The 20693-nt window shown below is 35.9% G+C and overlaps 1 protein-coding gene across 1 annotated transcript in view; it reads right to left on the bottom strand.

The window, feature by feature from the left end:
- Positions 1-20693, bottom strand: part of CFH (complement factor H) — a 106060-nt gene that overhangs the window by 29696 nt on the left and 55671 nt on the right. Inside the window, exons 10-14 of the mRNA XM_044916050.1 lie at positions 13718-13900; positions 11915-12088; positions 1867-2043; positions 927-1109; positions 637-819 (exon numbers count right to left, since the gene is read on the bottom strand). Coding sequence (XP_044771985.1) covers positions 637-819; positions 927-1109; positions 1867-2043; positions 11915-12088; positions 13718-13900 — 900 coding nt within the window. The remainder of the gene's footprint in view (positions 1-636; positions 820-926; positions 1110-1866; positions 2044-11914; positions 12089-13717; positions 13901-20693) is intronic.

The following is a 20693-nucleotide window of genomic DNA, read 5'->3' as shown; positions in this document are numbered from 1 at the left end:
TTTGAAACAGATTGGGAAATTGTTAGAAACTTTGAGAGAGGCAAGATTCCTATAGGAATGTAACAAGTGGGTAGTAACTTTGTTTTCCAGGACCTGAAATCAAGAGTGCCACATAAAAACAAAAGTGGTCTTTTTGCAAATATAGTTCTATTTTCTTGGTCATTAGTACTCATATTTAAATCATACGAATAACCATAAATAAAATTTAGCTTCACACTTATAAACAGTGTTAATATCAGGGACAGAAAGACGGATAAAATTCTATTGCTAATTTGTAGACATATAATGAGCTATAAGCAATGTCTACCTTCATTGTAATTTAAGAACTGACATTTTAAAATAAGATTTTACTTATTTGAGAGAGTGAGAGAGAGCATGAGCAGGGGGAGGGTCAGAGAGAGAGGGAGCAGCAGACTCCCTGCTGAGCAGGGAGCCTGATGTGGGGGCTTAATCCCAGGACCCTGAGATCATGATCTGAGCAGAAGGTGGATGCTTACCGACTGAGCCATCCAGGTACCCCTAAGACCTGACATTTTCAAGAATATACCTAAATTTCAAATATATGTTTGCAAATACAGTTTTTGCCATAAAAATATTAAATTTCATTGACTGTCAATTTGAAAAGTGTCTCCTCACCGATGCACTGAGGAAGTGGGGTCCACATTCCACTAATACATGTAATTGACTTGTGTCCAATCATTGTAAATTCTTCTGTGCAATTGAACTCTACTGAATCTCCATGGTGATAGGGAGGGACAGAAGACTCAACAACAGAGCCATAATGAAGTTCAGGTATATCTCCACATGTACTCTCCACCTCTGTGAAAATTTCACAAAAATATGTTTATTTACAAAATGCAATTTATGTGTTTATGAATATAAAGAGTGTTGACTTATGTTTAAATATGAATATTTTTATACATTACCAATACACATAGGCAAGTCTGTCCATTGTCCATCAACACATTGAATTTTATTAAAACCCTTCATCAGAAATCTAGTATTGCAAACATATTCCACCAAATCATTGTGTTCGTATATTTCTTTGTCTGTTTCTTTAACTTCCCCATTGAGGAGTTGAGGAGGTGGCCGACACCGTTTTGTTTGCTCTACAAGAGAAATACTGTGTGAATAATGGTTAAATTATCTATTTTACAACTTAAAAATTCATAAAGTAGAGACTTTTTAAAAATTACTTTGTATAATTTATAATATAATTTATTATAGCCTTCTTAAACAATGGTGTTTACACCAGAAACATGTTTCCCAGTTCTATTACTTACACTGAACTAGTGTATTGGAAATATTTAAGCCCAGGAAATATGTTTAATAATCTAGGTATACTAAGATGTATGCAAACCAATTAATAAATGTGGTTGTGTAAATTTTAGCAATATTCATATTCCATGGAAACATTTTATCAAAACTGTTTGAAAAAAATGCCATTGTTTGAGGCAAGCATTAGATCAAGATGTTTTAACTTTGATTAAGCCATACATGTGATTGAACTGACTATAATAAGTTGCTTGAATATTGTTTAGACACTCAATAAAACTTCAGGAAAGGCCCATGCTATATAAAGTGTCCAATATTATTGGTGGAACTGCAGGCAAAAGGAAAAATAACAAAAGAGTGTGAGACATCATATATGTATCTATGCATACTTCCACTACATATTTCAAGAAACAATTGGAGATTAATTGCTTAAATAAGGAAGTCTGAGGTATCTACCCCCCCAGCACATGTCCTGGCTTAATGCACTAGATTATAGACACACTCAAAGGCAACAGAAATTTAAGAGGGGGGGAAAAAGGTTGATACCCAAATCCTAATTCTTGTTTTAGCAATTGTAAGACAGATATTCACCTTTACATGTTGGAAGATTAGGGGACCATCCAAAGTGATAACACTGAACTGAGTCTGGTCCAACTCTTTTAAGTCTTTGTCTGCAGGAGAATTTCAAGAGGTCTCCAACTCTATATTTGTGTTTTCTGGGCTCAGGAACTAAGTATTCTTCTACTTCTGGAACCTTGCATTCTATTTCTATAAAAAAGGGTCAAATAATTTAGTGAGAATATATAATTAATTATCACTAAAGTAAATTTCATATGTGTCTTATAAAAATGAGGTGCTGGGTACTGCATATACAGAGGGGCATCAGATAAATCCTCCTTGAAAAATATTACATATTAGATATTACACACCTTCTAAATTCATAGGGACTCAGAAATATTAAGACATTAAATAGCAATATATGTATCCTGAAAATGTATTTGTAAGGTCAACTTGCTTATACTGGATCTGATTTTATAACTGACATTTATTTATAAAATACAATGTGATATTGTTTTGCACTCTCAAAACATAAAAGTATTCTCTCGCTTAAAAAAAGTGATGCTATGAGAGCGGCAGAGCAAGATGGCAGAGGAGTAGGAGACCTGGATTTCCTCTGGTCTCAGGAATTCAGCTGGATAGGGACAAACCATTCTGAACACCTACGAACTCAGCAGGAGATCGAAGAAAACAATAGCAGCAACTCTCTGAACAGAAAAGCGACCACTTTCTGGAAGGTAGGACGTGCGGAGAAGTGAATCTGAGGCGATATTCGGGAGGATAGACGGCGGGGGAGGGGCCTCCGTCAGCCGCTTCTGGCAAGTGATAGACCCGCGAAGCACAAAATCGGAACTTTTAGAAGTCTGCTCCGCTGAGGGACGTCGCTCCAGTGGCTAAGCGGGGGGGTGGAACCCTCACGGGACAGTGTGGTCCCAGGACCCTTGGGGTCACAGAAAGACCAGGGGTGCCTGAGTGTGGCAGAGCTCCCAGGTATCGGAGCAGGGAAGCTGGCTGCAGAGACAGAGCCGAGGCACGGGCTCTCAGCTTGGGGTTGCCATAAACTGATCCGTGGCACAGTCGGGCCCCTGCTCCTCCAGCAGGGACCCAGCAAGCGGCAGATCCGGGGAGACTCCCCTTCTTCCCCCGGGAGGAGCGGTGTGGGAGTGCACCGCAGGGATCTGCTGGGTTTGGAGACTCCACACGGGGTCAGGTGCCAGAGATAGAAACGCACGGTCACAGGCCAGGTGAGCACGGAGTGCGGCCAGAGACCGGGGAGACGGGAGTGACTGACTGCTTTTCTCTGAGGGCTCACTGAGGAGTGGGGCCCTGAGTTCTCGGTTCCTCCGGAGGCGGAGATTGGGAGGCCGCCATTTTCACTCTTGTCCTCCAAAGCTGTATGGAAAACTTGCAGGGAACAAAAGCTCCTGAGCGCAAACTCAAGCAGATTACTTAGCCCGGACCAGGCAAGGGCGGGGCAATTCCGCCTCCGGAAAAGACATTTGGGAACCACCGCAACAGGTCCCTCCCACAGAAGATCAGCAAGAACAGCCAGCCAAGACCAAGTTTACCGATCAATGAGAACAGTAGAACTCCAGAGCTAGGGGAATACTGCACATAGAATCCATGGCTTTTTTCCCATGATGCTTTAGTCTTTCAAAGTTAATTTTTTAAACTTTTTTTTTGAAATTTTCTTTTTTCCTTTTTCAACCAACATCTTACCAATCCTCCCCCCCTTTTTAAAAAGATTTTATTTATTTATTTGAGAGAGAGAGAATGAGAGACAGAGAACACGAGAGGGAAGAGGGTCAGAGGGAGAAGCAGACCCCCCACTGAGCAGGGAGCCCGATGTGGGACTCGATCCTGGGACTCCAGGATCATGACCTGAGCCGAAGGCAGTCGCTTAATCAACTGAGCCACCCAGGCGCCCCTTATCAATCCCTTTTTTAAAAAACATTTTTATTTTTCATTTTTAGAGTCATATTCTATCCCTTCATAGTAGTTACCCTTATTTTTGGCATATATATATAATTTGTTCTCTCTTGAAAATTTTGATATAGTTTCTTCTAACAGACCAAAATATACCCTAAATCTCTAGTGTATAATTTTGTTCTAATCTCCTGCCTGATCACATTCTCTCCCTTTATTTTTCTTTTTTAAAAAAAATCCTCTTCTTTCTTTTTTCAAACAACTTCTTATCAATTCCTTTTATAAAATTTTTAATAATTTTCATCTTTACAGTCATATTCCATCCCTTCATCATATCAACCCTTATTTTTGTACATATATAAGTTTTTCTTTCTTTAAAATTTTGGGAGGCACTTTCTTCTAACTGACCAAAATACACCCAAAATCTAGTGTGTGGCACTGATCTATGCACCAGCCTGATCATATTTTATCATATTCTGGTTTTTTTTGGTTTTATTTTTGTTTGTTTTTATCTTTTTCTTTTTCTTTTTTTTCTTTTTCTTTTCTCTTTCTTTCCCCCCAGCTTCAGGTCTTTTCTGATCTGTTTAGAGTGTATTTTCTGGGGATGTTGTTACCCTGTTAGCATTTTGTTCTCTCATTAATCTATTCTCCTCTGGACAAAATGACAAGACAGAAAAAATCACCTCAAAAAAAGAACAAGAGGTAGTACCGACTGCCAGGACATACCCAATATGGACATTAGTACGATGTCGGCTCTAGAGTTCAGAATCATCATTTTAAAGATTCTAGCTGGGCTTGAAAAAAACACGGAGGTTATTAGAGAAACCCTTCCTGGAGAAATAAAAGAACTAAAATCTAACCAAGTCAAATCAAAAAGGCTATTAATGAGGTGCAATAAAAAGGGGGACATTAACTGCTAGGATAAATGAGGCAGAAGAGAGAATCAGTGATATAGAAGACCAAATGATGGAAAATAAAGAAGCTGAGAAAAAGATAAACAACTACTGGATCACAAGGGCAGAATTCGAGAGATAAGCGATACCATAAGATGAAACAGCATTAGAATAATTGGGATCTCAGAAGAAGAAGAAAGAGAGAGAGGGGCAGAAGGTATATTGGAGCAAATTATTACTTCCCTAATTTGGGGAAGGAAACAGGCATCAAAATCCAGGAAGCACAGAGAACCCCTCTCAAAATCAATAAAAATAGGTCAACAACCTGACATCTAATAGTAAAACTTACGAGTCTCAGAAACAAAGAGAAAATCCTGAAAGCAGCTCGGGAGAAGAGATCTGTAACCTACAATGGTAGAAACATTAGATTGGCAACAGACCTATCCACAGAGACCTGGAAGGCCAGAAAGGACTGGCATGATATATATATATTTTTTATTTATTTATTTGAGAGAGAGAGAATGAGAGACAGAGAGCACGAGAGGGAAGAGGGTCAGAGGGAGAAGCAGACTCCCCGCCGAGCAGGGAGCCCGATGCGGGACTCGATCCCGGGACTCCAGGATCATGACCCGAGCTGAAGGCAGTGGCTTAACCAACTGAGCCACCCAGGCGCCCGTGGGACTGGCATGATATATTCAGAGCACTAAATGAGAAAAATATGCAGCCAAGAATACTATATCCAGCTAGGCTGTCATTGAAAATTGAAGGAGAGATAAAAAGCTTCCAGGACAAACAAAAACTAAAGGAATTTGCAAACACGAAACCAGCCCTACAAGAAATACTGAAAAGGGTCCTCTAAGCAAAGAGAGAGCCTAAAAGCTACATAGACCAGAAAGGAACACAGACAATATACAGTAACAGTCACCTTACAGGCAATACAATGGCACTAAATTCATATCTTTCAATAGTTACCCTGAATGTAAACGGGCTAAATGCCCCAATCAAAAGACACAGACTATCAGATTGGATTAAAAAACAAGACCCATCAATATGCAGTCTGCCAGAGACTCCTTTTAGACCCAAAGACACCCCCAGATTGAAAGTGAGGGGGTGGAAAACCACTTACGATGCTAATGGACACCCAGAGAAAGCTGGGGTGGCAATCCTTAGATCAGACAAATTAGATTTTAAACCAAAGACTGTAATAAGAGATGAGGAAGGACACTATATCCTACTTAAAGGGTCTATCCAACAAGAAGATCTAACAATTGTAAGTATCTATGCCCCTAACATGGGAGCAGCCAATTATATAAGGCAATTAATAACAGAAGGAAAGAAACACATAGACAACAATACAATAATAGTGGGGGACTTTAACACCCCCCTCACTGAAATGGACAGATCATCTAAGCAAAAGATCAACAAGGAAATGAAGACTTTATATGACACACTGGACCAAATGGACTTCACAGATACAGTCAGAACATTCCATCCCAAAGAACAGAATACACATTCTTCTCTAGTGCCCATGGAACATTCTCCAGAATAGATCACATCCTAGGTCACAAATCAGGTCTCAGCTGGTACAAAAATATTGGGATCATTCCCTGCCTATTTTTGGACCACAATGCTTTGAAACTAGAACTCAATCACAAGGGGAAAGTCAGAAAGAACTCAAATACATGGAGGCTAAAAAGCATCCTACTAAAGAATGAATGGGTCAACCAGGAAATTAAAGAAGAATTAAAAAAATTCATGGAAACCAATGAAAATGAAAACACAACTGTTCAAAAATCTTTGGGATGCAACAAAGGCAGTCCTAAGAGGAAAGTATATAGCAATACAAGCCTCTCTCAAGAAACAAGAAAAGTCTCAAGTACACAACCTAACCCTACACCTAAAGGAGCTAGAGAAAGAACAGCAAATAAAGCCTAAACCCAGCAGGAGAAGAGAAATAATTAAGATCAGAGGAGAAATCAATGAAATAGAAACCAAAAGCACAGTAGAACAGATCAACGAAACTAGGAGCTGGTTCTTTGAAAGAATTAACAAGATTGATAAACCCCTGGCCAAACTTATCAAAAAGAAAAGAGAAATGACCCAAATCAACAAAATCATGAATGAAAGAGGAGACATCACAACCAACACCAGAGAAATACAAACAATTATAAGAACATATTATGGGCAACTCTATGCCAGCAAATCAGATAATCTGGAAGAAATGGATGCATTCCTAGAGATGTATCAACTACCAAAACTGAACCAGGAAGAAATAGAAAACCTGAACAGACCTATAACCACTAAGGAAATTGAAGCAGTCATCAAAAATCTCCCAACAAACAAAAGCCCTGGGCCAGATGGCTTCCCATGGGAATTCTACCAAACATTTAAAGAAGAATTAATACCTATTCTTCTGAAAGTGTTCCAAAAAATAGAAATGGAAGGAAAACTTCCAAACTCATTTTATGAGTCCACCATTACCTTGATCCCCAAACCAGACAAAGACCCCATCAAAAAGGAGAATTACTGACCAATATCCTTGATGAACATGGATGCAAAAATTCTCACCAAAATACTAGCCATTAGGATCCAACAGTACATTAAAAGGATTATTCACCACGACCAAGTGGGATTGATCCCTGGGCTGCAAGTTTGGTTCAACATCCGCAAATCAATCAATGTGACACAATACATTAACAAAAGAAAGAACAAGAATCATATGATTCTCTCAATAGATGCAGAAAAAGCATTTGACAAAGTACAGCATCCCTTCTTGATCAGAACTCTTCAGAGTATAGGGATAGAGGGCATATACCTCAATATCATAAAAGCCATCTATGAAAAACCTACAGTGAATATCATTCTCAATGGGGAAAAACTGAGAGCTTTCCCCCTAAGGTCGGGAATGTGGCAGGGATGTCCACTATCACCACTGCTATTCAACATAGTATTAGAAGTCCTAGCCACAGCAATCAGAAAACAAAAAGAAATAAAAGGCAACCAAATTGGCAAAGAAAAAGTCAAACTCTCACTGTTTGCAGATGATATGATACTTTATGTGGAAAACCCAAAAGACGCCACCCCAAAACTGCTAGAACTCATACAGGAATTCAGTAAAGTGGCAGGATATAAAATCAGTGGCATTCCTATACACCAACAGCAAGACAGAAGAAAGAGAAATTAAGGATTCGATCCCATTTACAATTGCACCCAAAACCATAAGATACCTAGGAATAAATCTAACCAAAGAGGCAAAGGATCTAAACTCATAAAACTATAAAATACTCATGAAAGAAATTGAGGAAGACATAAAGAAATGGAAAAACGTTCCATGCTCATGGACTGGAAGAACAAATATTGTGAAGATGTCAATGCTACCTAGAGCAATCTACACATTCAATGAAATCCCCATCAAAATACCATGCACTTTTTTCAAAGAAATGGAACAAATAATCCTAAAATTTGTATGGAACTAGAAAAGACCCCGCATAGCCAGAGGAATGTTGAAAAAGAAAAGCAAAGCTGGTGGCATCACAATTCCGGACTTCCAGCTCTATTACAAAGCTGTCATCATCAAGACTGTATGGTAGTGGCACAAAAACAGACACATAGATCAGTGGAACAGAATCGAGAGCCCAGAAATGGACCCTCCACTCTATGGTCAACTAATCTTTGACAAAGCAGGAAAGAATGTCCAATGGAAAAAAGACAGTCTCTTCAACAAATGGTGTTGGGAAAACTGACAGCCACATGCAGAAGAATGAAACTGGACCATTTCCTTACACCACACACAAAAATAGACTCAAAATGGTTGAAAGACCTCAATGTGAGACAGGAGTCCATCAAAATCCTAAAGGAGAACACAGGCAGCAACCTCTTTGACCTCAGCCGCAGGAACTTCTTCCTAGAAAAATGGCCAAGGGCAAGGGAAGCGAGGGCAAAAATGAACCATTTGGACTTCATCAAGATAAAAAGCTTTTGCACAGCAAAAGAAACAGTCAACAAAACCAAAAGACAACCAACAGAATGGGAGAAGATATTTGCAAATGATATATCAGATAAAGGGCTAGTATCCAAAATCTATAAAGAACTTATCAAACTCAACACCCAAAGAACAAAGAATCCAATCAAGAAATGGGCAGAAGACATGAGCAGACATTTTTCCAAAGAAAGATCACTTGGCATCAGGGAAATCCAAATCAAAACCTCAATGAGATACCACCTCACACCAGTCAGAATGGCTAAAATTAACAAGTCAGGAAACTACAGATGTTGACGGGTTGTGGAGAAAGGGGAACCATCCTACACTTTTGGTGGGAATGCAAGCTGGTACAGCCACTCTGGAAAACAGTATGTGGGTTCCTCAAAAAGTTGAAAATAGAGCTATCATACGATCCAGCAATTGTACTACTGGGTATTTACCCCAACGATACAAATGTAGGGATCTGAAGGGGTACATGCACCCTGATGTTTATAGCAGCAATGTCCACAATAGCCAAACTATGAAAAGAGCCAAGATGTCCATTGACAGATGAATGGATAAAGAAGATGTGGTATATATATACAATGGAATATTATGCAGCCATCAAAAGGAATGAGATCTTGCCATTTGCAACGACGTGGATGGAACTGGAGGGTGTTATGCTGAGTAAAATAAGTCAATCAGGGAAAGACATGTATCATATGACCTCACTGATATGAGGAATTCTTAATCTCAGGAAAAAAACTGAGGGTTGCTGGAGTGGTGGGGGGTGGGAGGGATGGGGTGGCTGGGTGATAGACACTGGGGAGGGTATGTGCTATGGTGAGTGCTGTAAATTGTGCAAGACTGTTGCATCACAGACCTGTACCTCTGAAACAAATAATGCAATATATATTAAGAAAAAAACAAAAAAGAAGATAGCAGGAGGGCAAGAATGAAGGGGGGAAATGGGAGGGCGAGAAGAGCCATGAGAGACGATGGACTCTGAAAAACAAACTGAGGGTTCTAGAGGGAGGGGGTGGGAGGATGGGTTAGCCTGGTGATGGTATTAAAGAGGACACGTTCTGCATGGAGCACTGGGTGTTATGCACAAACATTGAATCATGGAACACTACCTCAAAAACTAATGATGTAATGTATGGTGATTAACATAACAATAAAAAAGTGATGCTACAATTTTAAAATTGCACTCAAATAGGAATTGGTATTTTTGTTTAATGTAAATATAATTGGAGAACCAGAACACACACAAGGCATTTCTAATGTTGTTTAAAGTAACTATTAAAATTGCTTAATTCATAGTATATCATATTAATTATATTAGTAAAGAAATCAAACTGAATCATAAACTGAAACATGAAACAAAATAAAGAAATATGTTCAAGGCCACCTAACTAGGCTTATTCTAGGTGTCCTGAATATTTATATAATATACAACTATCTATTCCTATTGAACCTATAATTTACACCTTCTATGAATAAATTATTGATTATTCTGATTCAAATTAGGAATATGTAAAATTATCCCTTCAAATTTGCCAAGTTTGTGATATTTGCGACACTCCTAAATATTATAAAAAATGCATTTTTCTTATTTGGAACCCTCCTATCTTGCTAATAAATTTATAAATTAAAAACTGGAATTTAAATATTAGAATCATACTAAAACAAAAAACAAATCCTTTGACATATTAGAGCATTTGTAATTATTAAAACATTTTGCAGATGAGGAAGAGTGAACAAAGCTTCAAATAAGCTTGGTTGTTGCCCTAAGATACATGTTTAATCAATGATGGAATTGGAATTTAGTAAATGATGGAATTGGAATTTTATAAATGATAGAATTGACCAGGCTGACTCCACAGGATTCACTTATACTTCCTTATCCTTTAATCATTTTCTTCTCTCCACACTATGAGAAGTCATTCCAAAATGTTTTCTTCTCCCTGTTGTCTGGGTCCTCCTTTTTTCTATCTACTTTGCCACCTATTTCTCTTCTGCCTGACACCTAAACATTGGAATGTTTCAGGGCCCAGTCTTGAGCTCCCTTCTCTTTCTATTCTGTATTCTTAACCAATTTGATATCATCATTTATTGGGTGATAATTCCAAATATATATCTCTGATATATATATTTAACTCTGTAGTTTACATATCCAATTTTGATTGTCCATGGGCAGCTCAATCATAATGTGCTCAAGTCAAAAGTCGTGATGTTCCTCCCAAAGTGCTCTTTCTTTTGTCAGCACCACCTTACAAAAAGGCAAATTATTACTCTCTCTTGCATCCAATATTTAGTAAACATCAGCTATGCTTTCTACCAACAAACTAGATCTCTAATCTGTTCTGCTTTGCATCTCGTCAGCCATCACCCTATCCCAATCCCCACACTTACTCACCCTGCATAAGCTCCTGAATCTTCTCTTCTCCACCACAAGTACAACATATGAAAAAAAACTTTTCAAAAAATCTAGATACAGTTATATTCTTTCTTTCCTTAAGACTTCTTTATGGCTTTTTATCAACCATAAAATTAATCTAAATGCTGACATGCCTTGAAAATAACCTGAATAATCCTTTCTTTGTCTCTTATCCAGCATCAGTTCATAAAATTCTCCCACGTCTTGAGTAGAATCCGCTCACCCTGATATTTCTTAAATATTGTTTTGTTGTCAAAATTTTGCATGTACTGTTCCCTTGGTGTGGAACACTAAATCCACTCAAGTTTCCCACAGATTCAAGTCCTACTCCTCTTCCTGGAAAATAGTGGATTCCCAAACATGAAAGAGATTCATGTAATGATAGTCCACAGAACTTGTCAAAGTCAGAAAAGAAAGAGCTCTTGGGATCTGAAGAAATTAACACTCAAGGTAGAAGGTGTAAAAGCAGAAACTCAGGAGCAAAAGAGCTGAGGAAATTGTAAGAAACTTTAATTTTGGTTTTCTTAACACCATACACTAAAAGAACCCCGTTTTAAATAATATGAAAGCCTGCTTTTAGAGTAACAAGCACAATTATATTTTATTTACAAATCTATCATGTATATGGCCCATAGGAAACATTAATGTACTGTGTACATTAGATAGATAGAGTATTGTCTTTGGGCTTTAAAACACCCTGTTCTCCCAGTTTACATTAAATCAAGAGACACCTGATTTTAGTCATTATTTCTTAAAAATGACTTTAAATAATGCACATTTGTTCAAAAAGGAATATTTTAAACACATTTTATTAATTTTGTCAATCCTGAAAAAAAGAATACCTGATAAAACGGCACTTACCATAACATATTGGTTTAGGAGACCAACCATCGTTATCACACACTATGGAACCTGTGCGCCCATCTCTGCTTTCAAATCCGTCATGGCATTCATAGTCCAACTTGTCATTGAGTTTAAACCACGTGCCATTGCTTTTGATTCTGGCATTCTCCAATATTGGCACATCACAAGATTCTAATGCATAATACAATCGAAGGTTTCACTTCTAATATTTAATGGACAATGTAATTAAGTCTCATCCCAAGGAGGTAAAAAAAGCTTTATCAATTAGTATGTACTAATAAATTATGTATCATATTAAAAGAATCTAAGAATACCAGTGATAAATCATTGTCCTGAAAAAGTTACTCAAAATGAAAAAAATATATTTCTACACAGCGTTTCTCTTATCACTTAAATACTGTGAAAAATTTATTCTAAGAACACTTTTTTCAATCAATTATACTTATGTGTTTATCCCGTGCTTGTAATAAAATAGGCCATTACAGATGTATCATACTTTTTCTAGCAAAGTTGAATAGCATTTTGTGAATTAAGATGATATACTCATCAGCAGTGTGACAAATGGGCCAGATTAGTTGAATAAGATTAGTTTTCAACAATGCAAGTAAATTTTTAAACATTCTATAATAATCTACAACATAATAATTTCTAAAGCTCATATCCTGATTTTTTACCAAAATATATTCCTAATGGCTGTGTATTCTTTTCAACTTACCAAGATTGAACAGAGAGATAACTCTATTGTTTATAATTTGTTATAAGGAAGTAAAGTGTTAAAAGTCTCAATTTTTGCTAACACTATACTAGAATGATGTTAGTAAAGGTTTAAATAATTCATCTCAAATATTATACTGTGTTATGTAGCCAGCTACCTTAAAGCTTTAAAAAAGAAAGCAAAACTAACTAGTGAAAAAAGAGACAGAGATGTTCTCTTCTATAATAAGAGTGTTTTAATGGATAACTGATTACAATTTAGTATAAAATGAGTTCGATATGGGAACAACTTTTATCATTTTTTTTCCTATGGCTAGTGCCCATAGTAAGCATGGAAAATGAAAAAAATAAGGAAGTGGAAACGGTAGAAATGGATATTCAAATATCCACTTTACTTAAAATGATGCTAAATATCAGTGCAAAAGATCACTATGTAGCTTTGGAGTATAAGATAAACTGAGCAAATTGTTCTTAGAAAATCTTCATAAATACGTAGGGACAGGGAAATCTTTCAACACAGCTGCATTTGGTACCACCTAGAAGCATTTCTCTCTCCACTAATTAGATGTTTATGAAGATTTCAAGGCAGAGGATTTTTTAGAAGAGGACCTACCCTGGATTATCAAACATGTAAATTCTACAGGTTAAATTAAAATTATGCACTATGGACCCAGATCTTGACTTAAAAACATAACTTTTATGTCTAGGAAAAAAGACTGACATAAAAGTTTAATCACCTAAAAACAGGTACATAGGCACAAAGATGTCAGCCAAAAATAAATGAGTTTATAGGAGAATACACATAAGTCTCCCTATCTAGTTTCCAAATCACAAAACGTTTTATTTAATTTAATTAATTTATTAAATCACAGGATGTTTTAAAGTGGAAGAAAACTTGAACTGAAAGATAGACTGATATTCCACCCTACAAGTGATTAATCTTAATAGTAAAAAAAATTATATATTTTTTCATTTATCTTTTCAAATGGGAACCACCTCAGCCCCTCCCCCCAGAAAAGATTTAAGTTAAAATAAACTTTTGCACAACGATCATGAGGAAATGAATATGAACATAAAATTACTCACTAATACATGAGGGTTGAGGTGACCACCCACTTTGCAGACATGTAATTGATCCTGAAGTTTTACCATCTGGTGTTACATATCCTGGTTTACACTGATACTGTGTTTCTTTATTCAAGGGATATGCAAATTCATATTCAGAAAAAAATCCATTTTCGATTGTTATATCTGATTTTAAACATCTTTCTGAAAGGGAGACAGTATAAGGAAAAGATAAGCGTGTAAATAAGCATTTTTATAAAGACTCAAATAATATAACAATATAAAAAATAAGGAGTCATTTATAAATGAAAACCCAGAAAATCCAAATCACCCAAATTCTTGTGACAGAGAAAATAAGCTATGAGTTTCCAAAGATATTAAGTCAGGATAGTTCATTAAAAATTTTTTTTTGGAATGAAGCAGCAAAATTTAGAATGCTCAGAATCCCTTCTAGGAAATTATTAGAAATTTGTTTGTCTAATGGATCTGGAATCCTACAGCATGCCAGAACGATACTGGCAATGGATCCTTTCCAGGCACTTGTTTTAAATATTGTGTACTCAGGATCTCTTTAGCAACCCCAGCATTCAGTTAACTAATTGGGTTATCTCAGATCAGGTGATGATCTCAGAGAATTTGCTACCATAGCTACCACAGCTCTGAGAATTTGACATGTCTGTCATCATAACTGGGTGTTTAAAACCATATGGATACATGGAGTTCGATGGATCTGACACAGATCAACACATTACATTCATTTATCTTCTAAGACCAAAATGATGATCCTCAACTTGAAACAATAAAGAAGACTCTGTCAGTTACCAGGTCTCTTCACAAAATTCAGCTTTATTTATTGACTAGCCCATGGATAAAGAAGAAATCAAAGGAGAAAACATGAATATATATTCTTTCATAACTGGTAATTTTATTCCTTCACTGGGGCACCTAGTAGACTGAACATGGGATACTTGGAATATTAAACACTCAGGATATGGAATTAAAGTATATAATCTTTAAAAGAAAAAAAAAAAACCATTAAAGCAGCGCCTGGGTGGCTCAGTCGGTTGAGCATCTGAGTTTTGTTCTCAGCTCAGGTCTCGATCTCAGGGCTGCGAGTTCAAGCCTGGTGTTGGGCTCCACACTGGGTATGGAGCTTACTTAAAAAATAAAAAATAAATAAATAAAAAGATATTAAGTCTTTTGAATTAAATGATAAAAAAACATTTTAAATAAAATTTTGTGAGATGATACTAAAGTAGTGCTGAGAGGGAAATTTTACCATTATATAGATATAATAGAAAAGAATAGGGGCGCCTGGGTGGCTCAGTTGTTAAGCGTCTGCCTTTAGCTCAGGTCATGATCCCGGGGTCCTGGGATCGAGCCCTGCATGGGGCTCCCTGCTCCACGGGAAGCCTGCTTCTTCCTCTCCCACTCTCCCTGCTTGTGTTCCTGCTCTCGATGTGTCTCTCTCTGTCAAATAAATAAATAAAATCTTAAAAAAAAAAAAAAGAAAGAATAGACTATATATCACCTCACTGTTTTGCTTTAAGAAATTAGAAAAAGAAAACCCAACATGGGCATAAACTTGAAAAATAGACTGCTGTTAGTGAGATGGTGGAATAGGATGTTTTATTATTCGCTATTTGATTTATTTCTGTTCTAATCTTTATTATTTCCTCCCTTCTAACTTCGGGCTTGGTCTGTTTTTCTAGTTCCTTGAGGTAAAAAGTTAGGTTGTTTATATAAGATTTTCTATTTTAATGTAGGCATTTGTCACTGAAAACTTCCCTCTTCCCACTGCTTTTGCAGCATCTATAAATTTTGTTACATTGTGTTTTTGTTTTCATTTGTCTCAAGATATTTTTAAAAATTCTCTTGCACTTTCTTCTTTGACCCAATTGTTTGAGAGTGTGCTGTTTTCTTTCCATGTATTTGTGAATTTTCCCATTCTTTTTGCTGTTACTGATTTCTAGTTTTACTCCATTGTGGTTGAGAAAGATATTGTATAGAATCTTTCATGTGCAGTCGAGGAGAATGTACACTGTTGGGTGGAAAATTCTGTATATATCTATTAGGTCCATTTTGTTTATATTGTTGTTCAAATCTAGAGCTTCTTTCCTGAATTTCTGTCTGGGTGTTCTATCCATTATTCAAAGTGGGGTAATGAAGTCTCCTAATATTACTGTATTGCTGTCAATTTCTCCTCTTTAGATCTGTCAATATTTGCTTTATATATTTAGGAGTTCCAATGTTGGATCCACGTATGTTGAAAATTGCTACATCTTCCTGTTGAAATGTCTCTTTTATTATTATATAATGACCTTCTTTGTCTCCAGAGACAGTTTTAGACATAAAGTCCATTTCTTTTTCTGATAGAAGTATAGTCATTCCAACATTCCTTGGTTGCCATTCACATGGAATATCTTTTTCCATTCCTTCACTTTTAGCCTATTGTGTCTTTAAACCTAAAGTGAGTTCTTGTTTTTTACCTATTCAGGTACTGTATTCCTTTTAATAGGCAAGTTTAATCCATCTACATTTAAAGGGATTATTGATAGGTGAACACTCACTATTCACATTTGGCTAATTGTCTTCTGTTTTGCAATTGTTTTTCAATCTCTTCCACTTTTGATGACTTCCTTTGCTATTTGATTATGTTTTACAGTTACTTTGATTTTTATCTCCTTATCTTTTGTATGTCTATTATGGAGACTACTTTATTGAAGTATAATTGATAAAATTGTATATATAAAGTGTACAATGAGATGACTTGGTACACATATACATTTGGAAATGATTTTCAAAATCGCATTAATCACCTCACATACTTTTTTTTTTTTGTAGCTGGAATGCTTACGATCTACTCTCCCCACAAACTTGAGCTATATAGTACATTATTACTAACTACAGTCATCATGCTGTACATTAGATCTTCAGAATTATTCATCTTATAGCCTTGGACCAGCATCTCCTCATTCCCCACATCTGCAAGCCCCTGATAATTACCATTCTACTCTCTGCTTCTATGAATTTGACCTTTTCTTTTTTTCTTTTTTGACTTTATATACAAGTTTAATCATGAAGTGTTTGTCTAACTCTGGCTTATTATGTTTAACATAATGTCCTCTTGGTTCGACAATGTTGTAAATAGCAAGATTTTCTTTTTTCTCATGGTTGGATAATATTCCATTATATATATATATAATCTCACATCTTCCTTATCCATTAATGGACACTTAGGTTGTTTCTATATGTTGGTTATTGTGAAAAAAGCTACAATGAACAGGAGGGTGCAGATATTTCTTCAAGATACTGATTTCATTTCCTTCAGATATATACCCAGAAATGGGATTGCTGTATAATATGGTAGTTTTATTAAATTTTTGAGGAACTTGCATATTGTTTTCCATATGCCTATAACAAATTACATTCCCACCCTAAGCATACAAGAGTTTCCTTTTTCCACATTCTCACCAACACTTGTTATCTCTTGTCTTTTTGATAAAAGCCATTTTAACAGGTATGAGGTGATAGTTCATTGTGGTTTTGATTTGCATATGCCTGATGATTAGTGATTTTGAGTACCAATTGGCCATTTACATGTATTCTTCAGAAAAATGTCTATTCAGATCTTTGCCCATTTTTAATTGGATTGGATTCTTTTTGCTATTGAGTTGTATAAGTTGTGATATATATCACAACTTATAATGCATCAGATCTATGGTTTGCAAATATTTTCTCCCATTCCATAGGTTGCCTTTTCATTTTGTTGATTTGTTGAGTAGAAGCTTTTTCATTTGATATAGTTTTGTTTACTTCAGCTTTTGCTGTCTGTGTTTTGATGTCATATCCAAAAAATATCATCACCAAGACCAATGTCAAGAAGATATTTTCCTATGTATCTTCTAGGACTTCTAGAGTTTAGAGTCATATTTAAGTCATCTAGAGTTAATTTTCATCAGTGGTTTAATATTGTGGTTTCATTTTTTTTACTTGTGCTGAAGACGCTACTGTCCTCATGTGTATACTTGGCACCATTATCTAATTTTAATTAAGGATATATGTGTGACTTTATTTCTGGCTCCTAATCTTATTCCATTGATCTGCCAATATGATATTATTTTCATTTTAATCACTTTATAATATAGTTTGAAATCAGAAAGCATGATGCCTTCAGCTTTGCTCTTCTTTCTCAAGATTGCTTTGGCTCTTTGGGAGTCTTTGTGGTTCCATGTAAATTTTAGGATGGTTTATTCTACTTCTGTGAAAAATGCCAGTGCGTCTTGACAGGAATTGTATCTATTGATCGCTTTGGGTAGTATGCACATTTTAACAATATTAATTCTTCCAATCCATGAACATAGACTATCTTTCCATTTATTTATATCTTCTTCAATTTATTTTATCATTGTCTTACTGTTTTTAGGATACAAGCCTTTCATCTCCTTGAGTAGATTTATTCCTAGGTATCTTATTATTTTTGATGCTATTGTAAATGGTATTGTTTTTTAAATTTCTCTTTCTGATAGTTCATTATTCATTACACAACAGATTTTTGTGTATTGATATTGTATCCTGCAACTTTACTGACTTCATTTATTAATTCTAACAGGTTTTTTGTGTGTGTGTGTGTGTGGAGTCTTAGGGTTTTCTCTGTATATGTCATCTACAAACAGAGATAATTTTACTTCTTTATTTTTTATTTGGGTACCTTTTATTTCCTTTTGTTCAACAGTGGTGAAAGTGTGTATCCTTGTCTTTTTCCTGAGCTTGAGGAAAAGCTTTCAGCTTTTCACCATTATGTATGATGTTAGTTATAGGCTTCTTATTTATGGCCTTTATTATGTTGAGGTATATTTCTTCAACACCTAATTGTTGAGAGTTTTTATCATAAATGGATTGTGAATTGTGTCAAATGCTTTTTCTCTATCTATTGGGATGATTATATGATTTTTAACCTTTGTATTGCTAATGGGGTTTATCACATTACTGATTTGCATCTGTTGAACCATCCTTGAGGCCCATGGATAAACCCAACTTCATTATGGTGTATGAATCTTTTAATATGCTGTTGAATTCAGTTTGCTAATATTTTGTTAAGCATTTCTGATCTATCATTTATCAGTGATACTGGCCTATAAATTTTTTTTTCTTGTAGTGTCCTTGTCTAGCTTTGATCTAATCATGCTGATCTTGTAAAGTGGTATTGGAAGTGTCCCCTGCCCTCAAATTTTTGGAATGGTTTGAGAACTGGTATCAATTCTTCTTTAAATTACAATGAAAACTTCTGGTCCCAGGCTTTTCTTTGTAGAGATATTTTAAATTAATGATTCAGTCTTGTTGCTTGTTATTGATTCGTTCAGATTTTCTATTTCTTAATGATTTTGTTTTGGCAAGTTTTGTATTTCTAGGAATTTATCCATTTCTTCTAGGTTATCCAATTTGTTGGTGTGTAATTGTTTATGCTTGTCTTTATGAACATTTGTATTTCTGTGGCATCAGTCGAATGTCTCCACTTTCATTTCTCATTTTGTTTATTTTATCTTCTCTTTTTTCTTAGTTTGTAAGCATTAGGTTTGTCAATTTTGTTTATCTTTCCAAAAAGGTAGGTATTAATTTTGTTGATTTTTTTTGGGTCTTTATTTCACATATTTCTTCTCTGATTTCTGTTATTTCCTTGCTTCTGCTAATTTTAGGCTTAGTTTATTCTTCTTTTTCTAGTTTTTTTGATGTATAAAGTTGGTTGTATATTTGAAATCATTTCTTTTTCTTAGTGTAGGCATTTATCACTATAAACATCTCATAGAACTGCTTTTGTATGTGAGGCATTTTTTTTTCTCTCTTGCTGTTTTCAAAATTCTCTCTTTGTCTTTGGTTTTAGCTAGTTTTATTGTATGGTGTCTTAGAGAAGATTTCTTTGGGTTGAATCTGTTTGCGGACTTATGAGCTTCTTAATTTTGATAGTCCATATTTCTTCCTAGTTTGATAAATTCTCAGCCATTATTTCTTTAAGTAACTTTCTGCCCCTTTCTCCATCTCTTCTCCTTTTGGGACTTACACAATGCCTAAAATGTTTCCTCTGATAGTCTATAATTCATATGGGCTCTCTCTATTCCTTAAGTCTTATCCTTTGTTCTCCTCTGACTAGAAAATTTCAAATGACCTCTCTACTTCACAGATTCTTTCTTCTGTTTCATAAATCTGCTGTTGATGCTCTTTTTCATTTCATCCATTGTATTCTTCATTTCCAGAATTTCTGTTTGGTTCCTTTTATGATTTCTATCTCATTGGTTTCCTGATTTCTTTGAATTCTCTTTCTTATAGCTCACCGAGCTTCCTTAAAACTACTGTTTGAATTCTTTATCAGGAAAATCATAGCTCTTCATTATTTGGGGGTAAGTTACTGGAATAATATTGTGTTCTTTCGGTGGTGTCATGTTTCCTTGATTTCTAATGTCCCTTAAAGTCTTGCATTGCTGCCTTCGCCTTTGAAGAAGCTCTCACTTCCCCTAGTCTTTTCTGACTGACTTTGGGAGAGAAATACTTTCTGTCACACCTGTTAGGGATTTTGAGGCTTTTTAAAAGAACTTTTTAATGGATATATCTGCTCCCTATGTTTTGCTACCACTTGGGATGGAATTCTTAGATTGTGTGCCTTCTTTCAATCCTGTAAAGATAGTCAGGGTTCTGACAGCTTCCTGTTTGCTGGACACAATGCTGAATGCTCAGGTATGTGCTTTCTACCATTCCTATGGAGTCACTTTGGCTTTTTAGGTATGCTCATTAGCCATCTAAAAATTGCTGCATTCACTACCTTTGGGGCATACACAAAGAGCTGGCCAATGGATAGCAGGTGTGTGGAATGTTGGGGGTGCCATTAGGTGAGGAGGATCTGCAGGCAAGTCATCCCCAGTGGTTAGTGGGTATATCAGGGTACTCCCTGATGTAGTCTGCAAAGTGGTTAATAGGATCTTTGTCCCTTGATGAATTGAGCCCT

The sequence above is a fragment of the Neomonachus schauinslandi genome, chromosome 6, assembly GCF_002201575.2.
Source record: "Neomonachus schauinslandi chromosome 6, ASM220157v2, whole genome shotgun sequence".
Classification (NCBI taxonomy): domain Eukaryota; kingdom Metazoa; phylum Chordata; class Mammalia; order Carnivora; family Phocidae; genus Neomonachus; species Neomonachus schauinslandi.
Note: the sequence above shows the minus strand (reverse complement) of the source record. Positions and strands in the feature narration are given on the sequence as shown.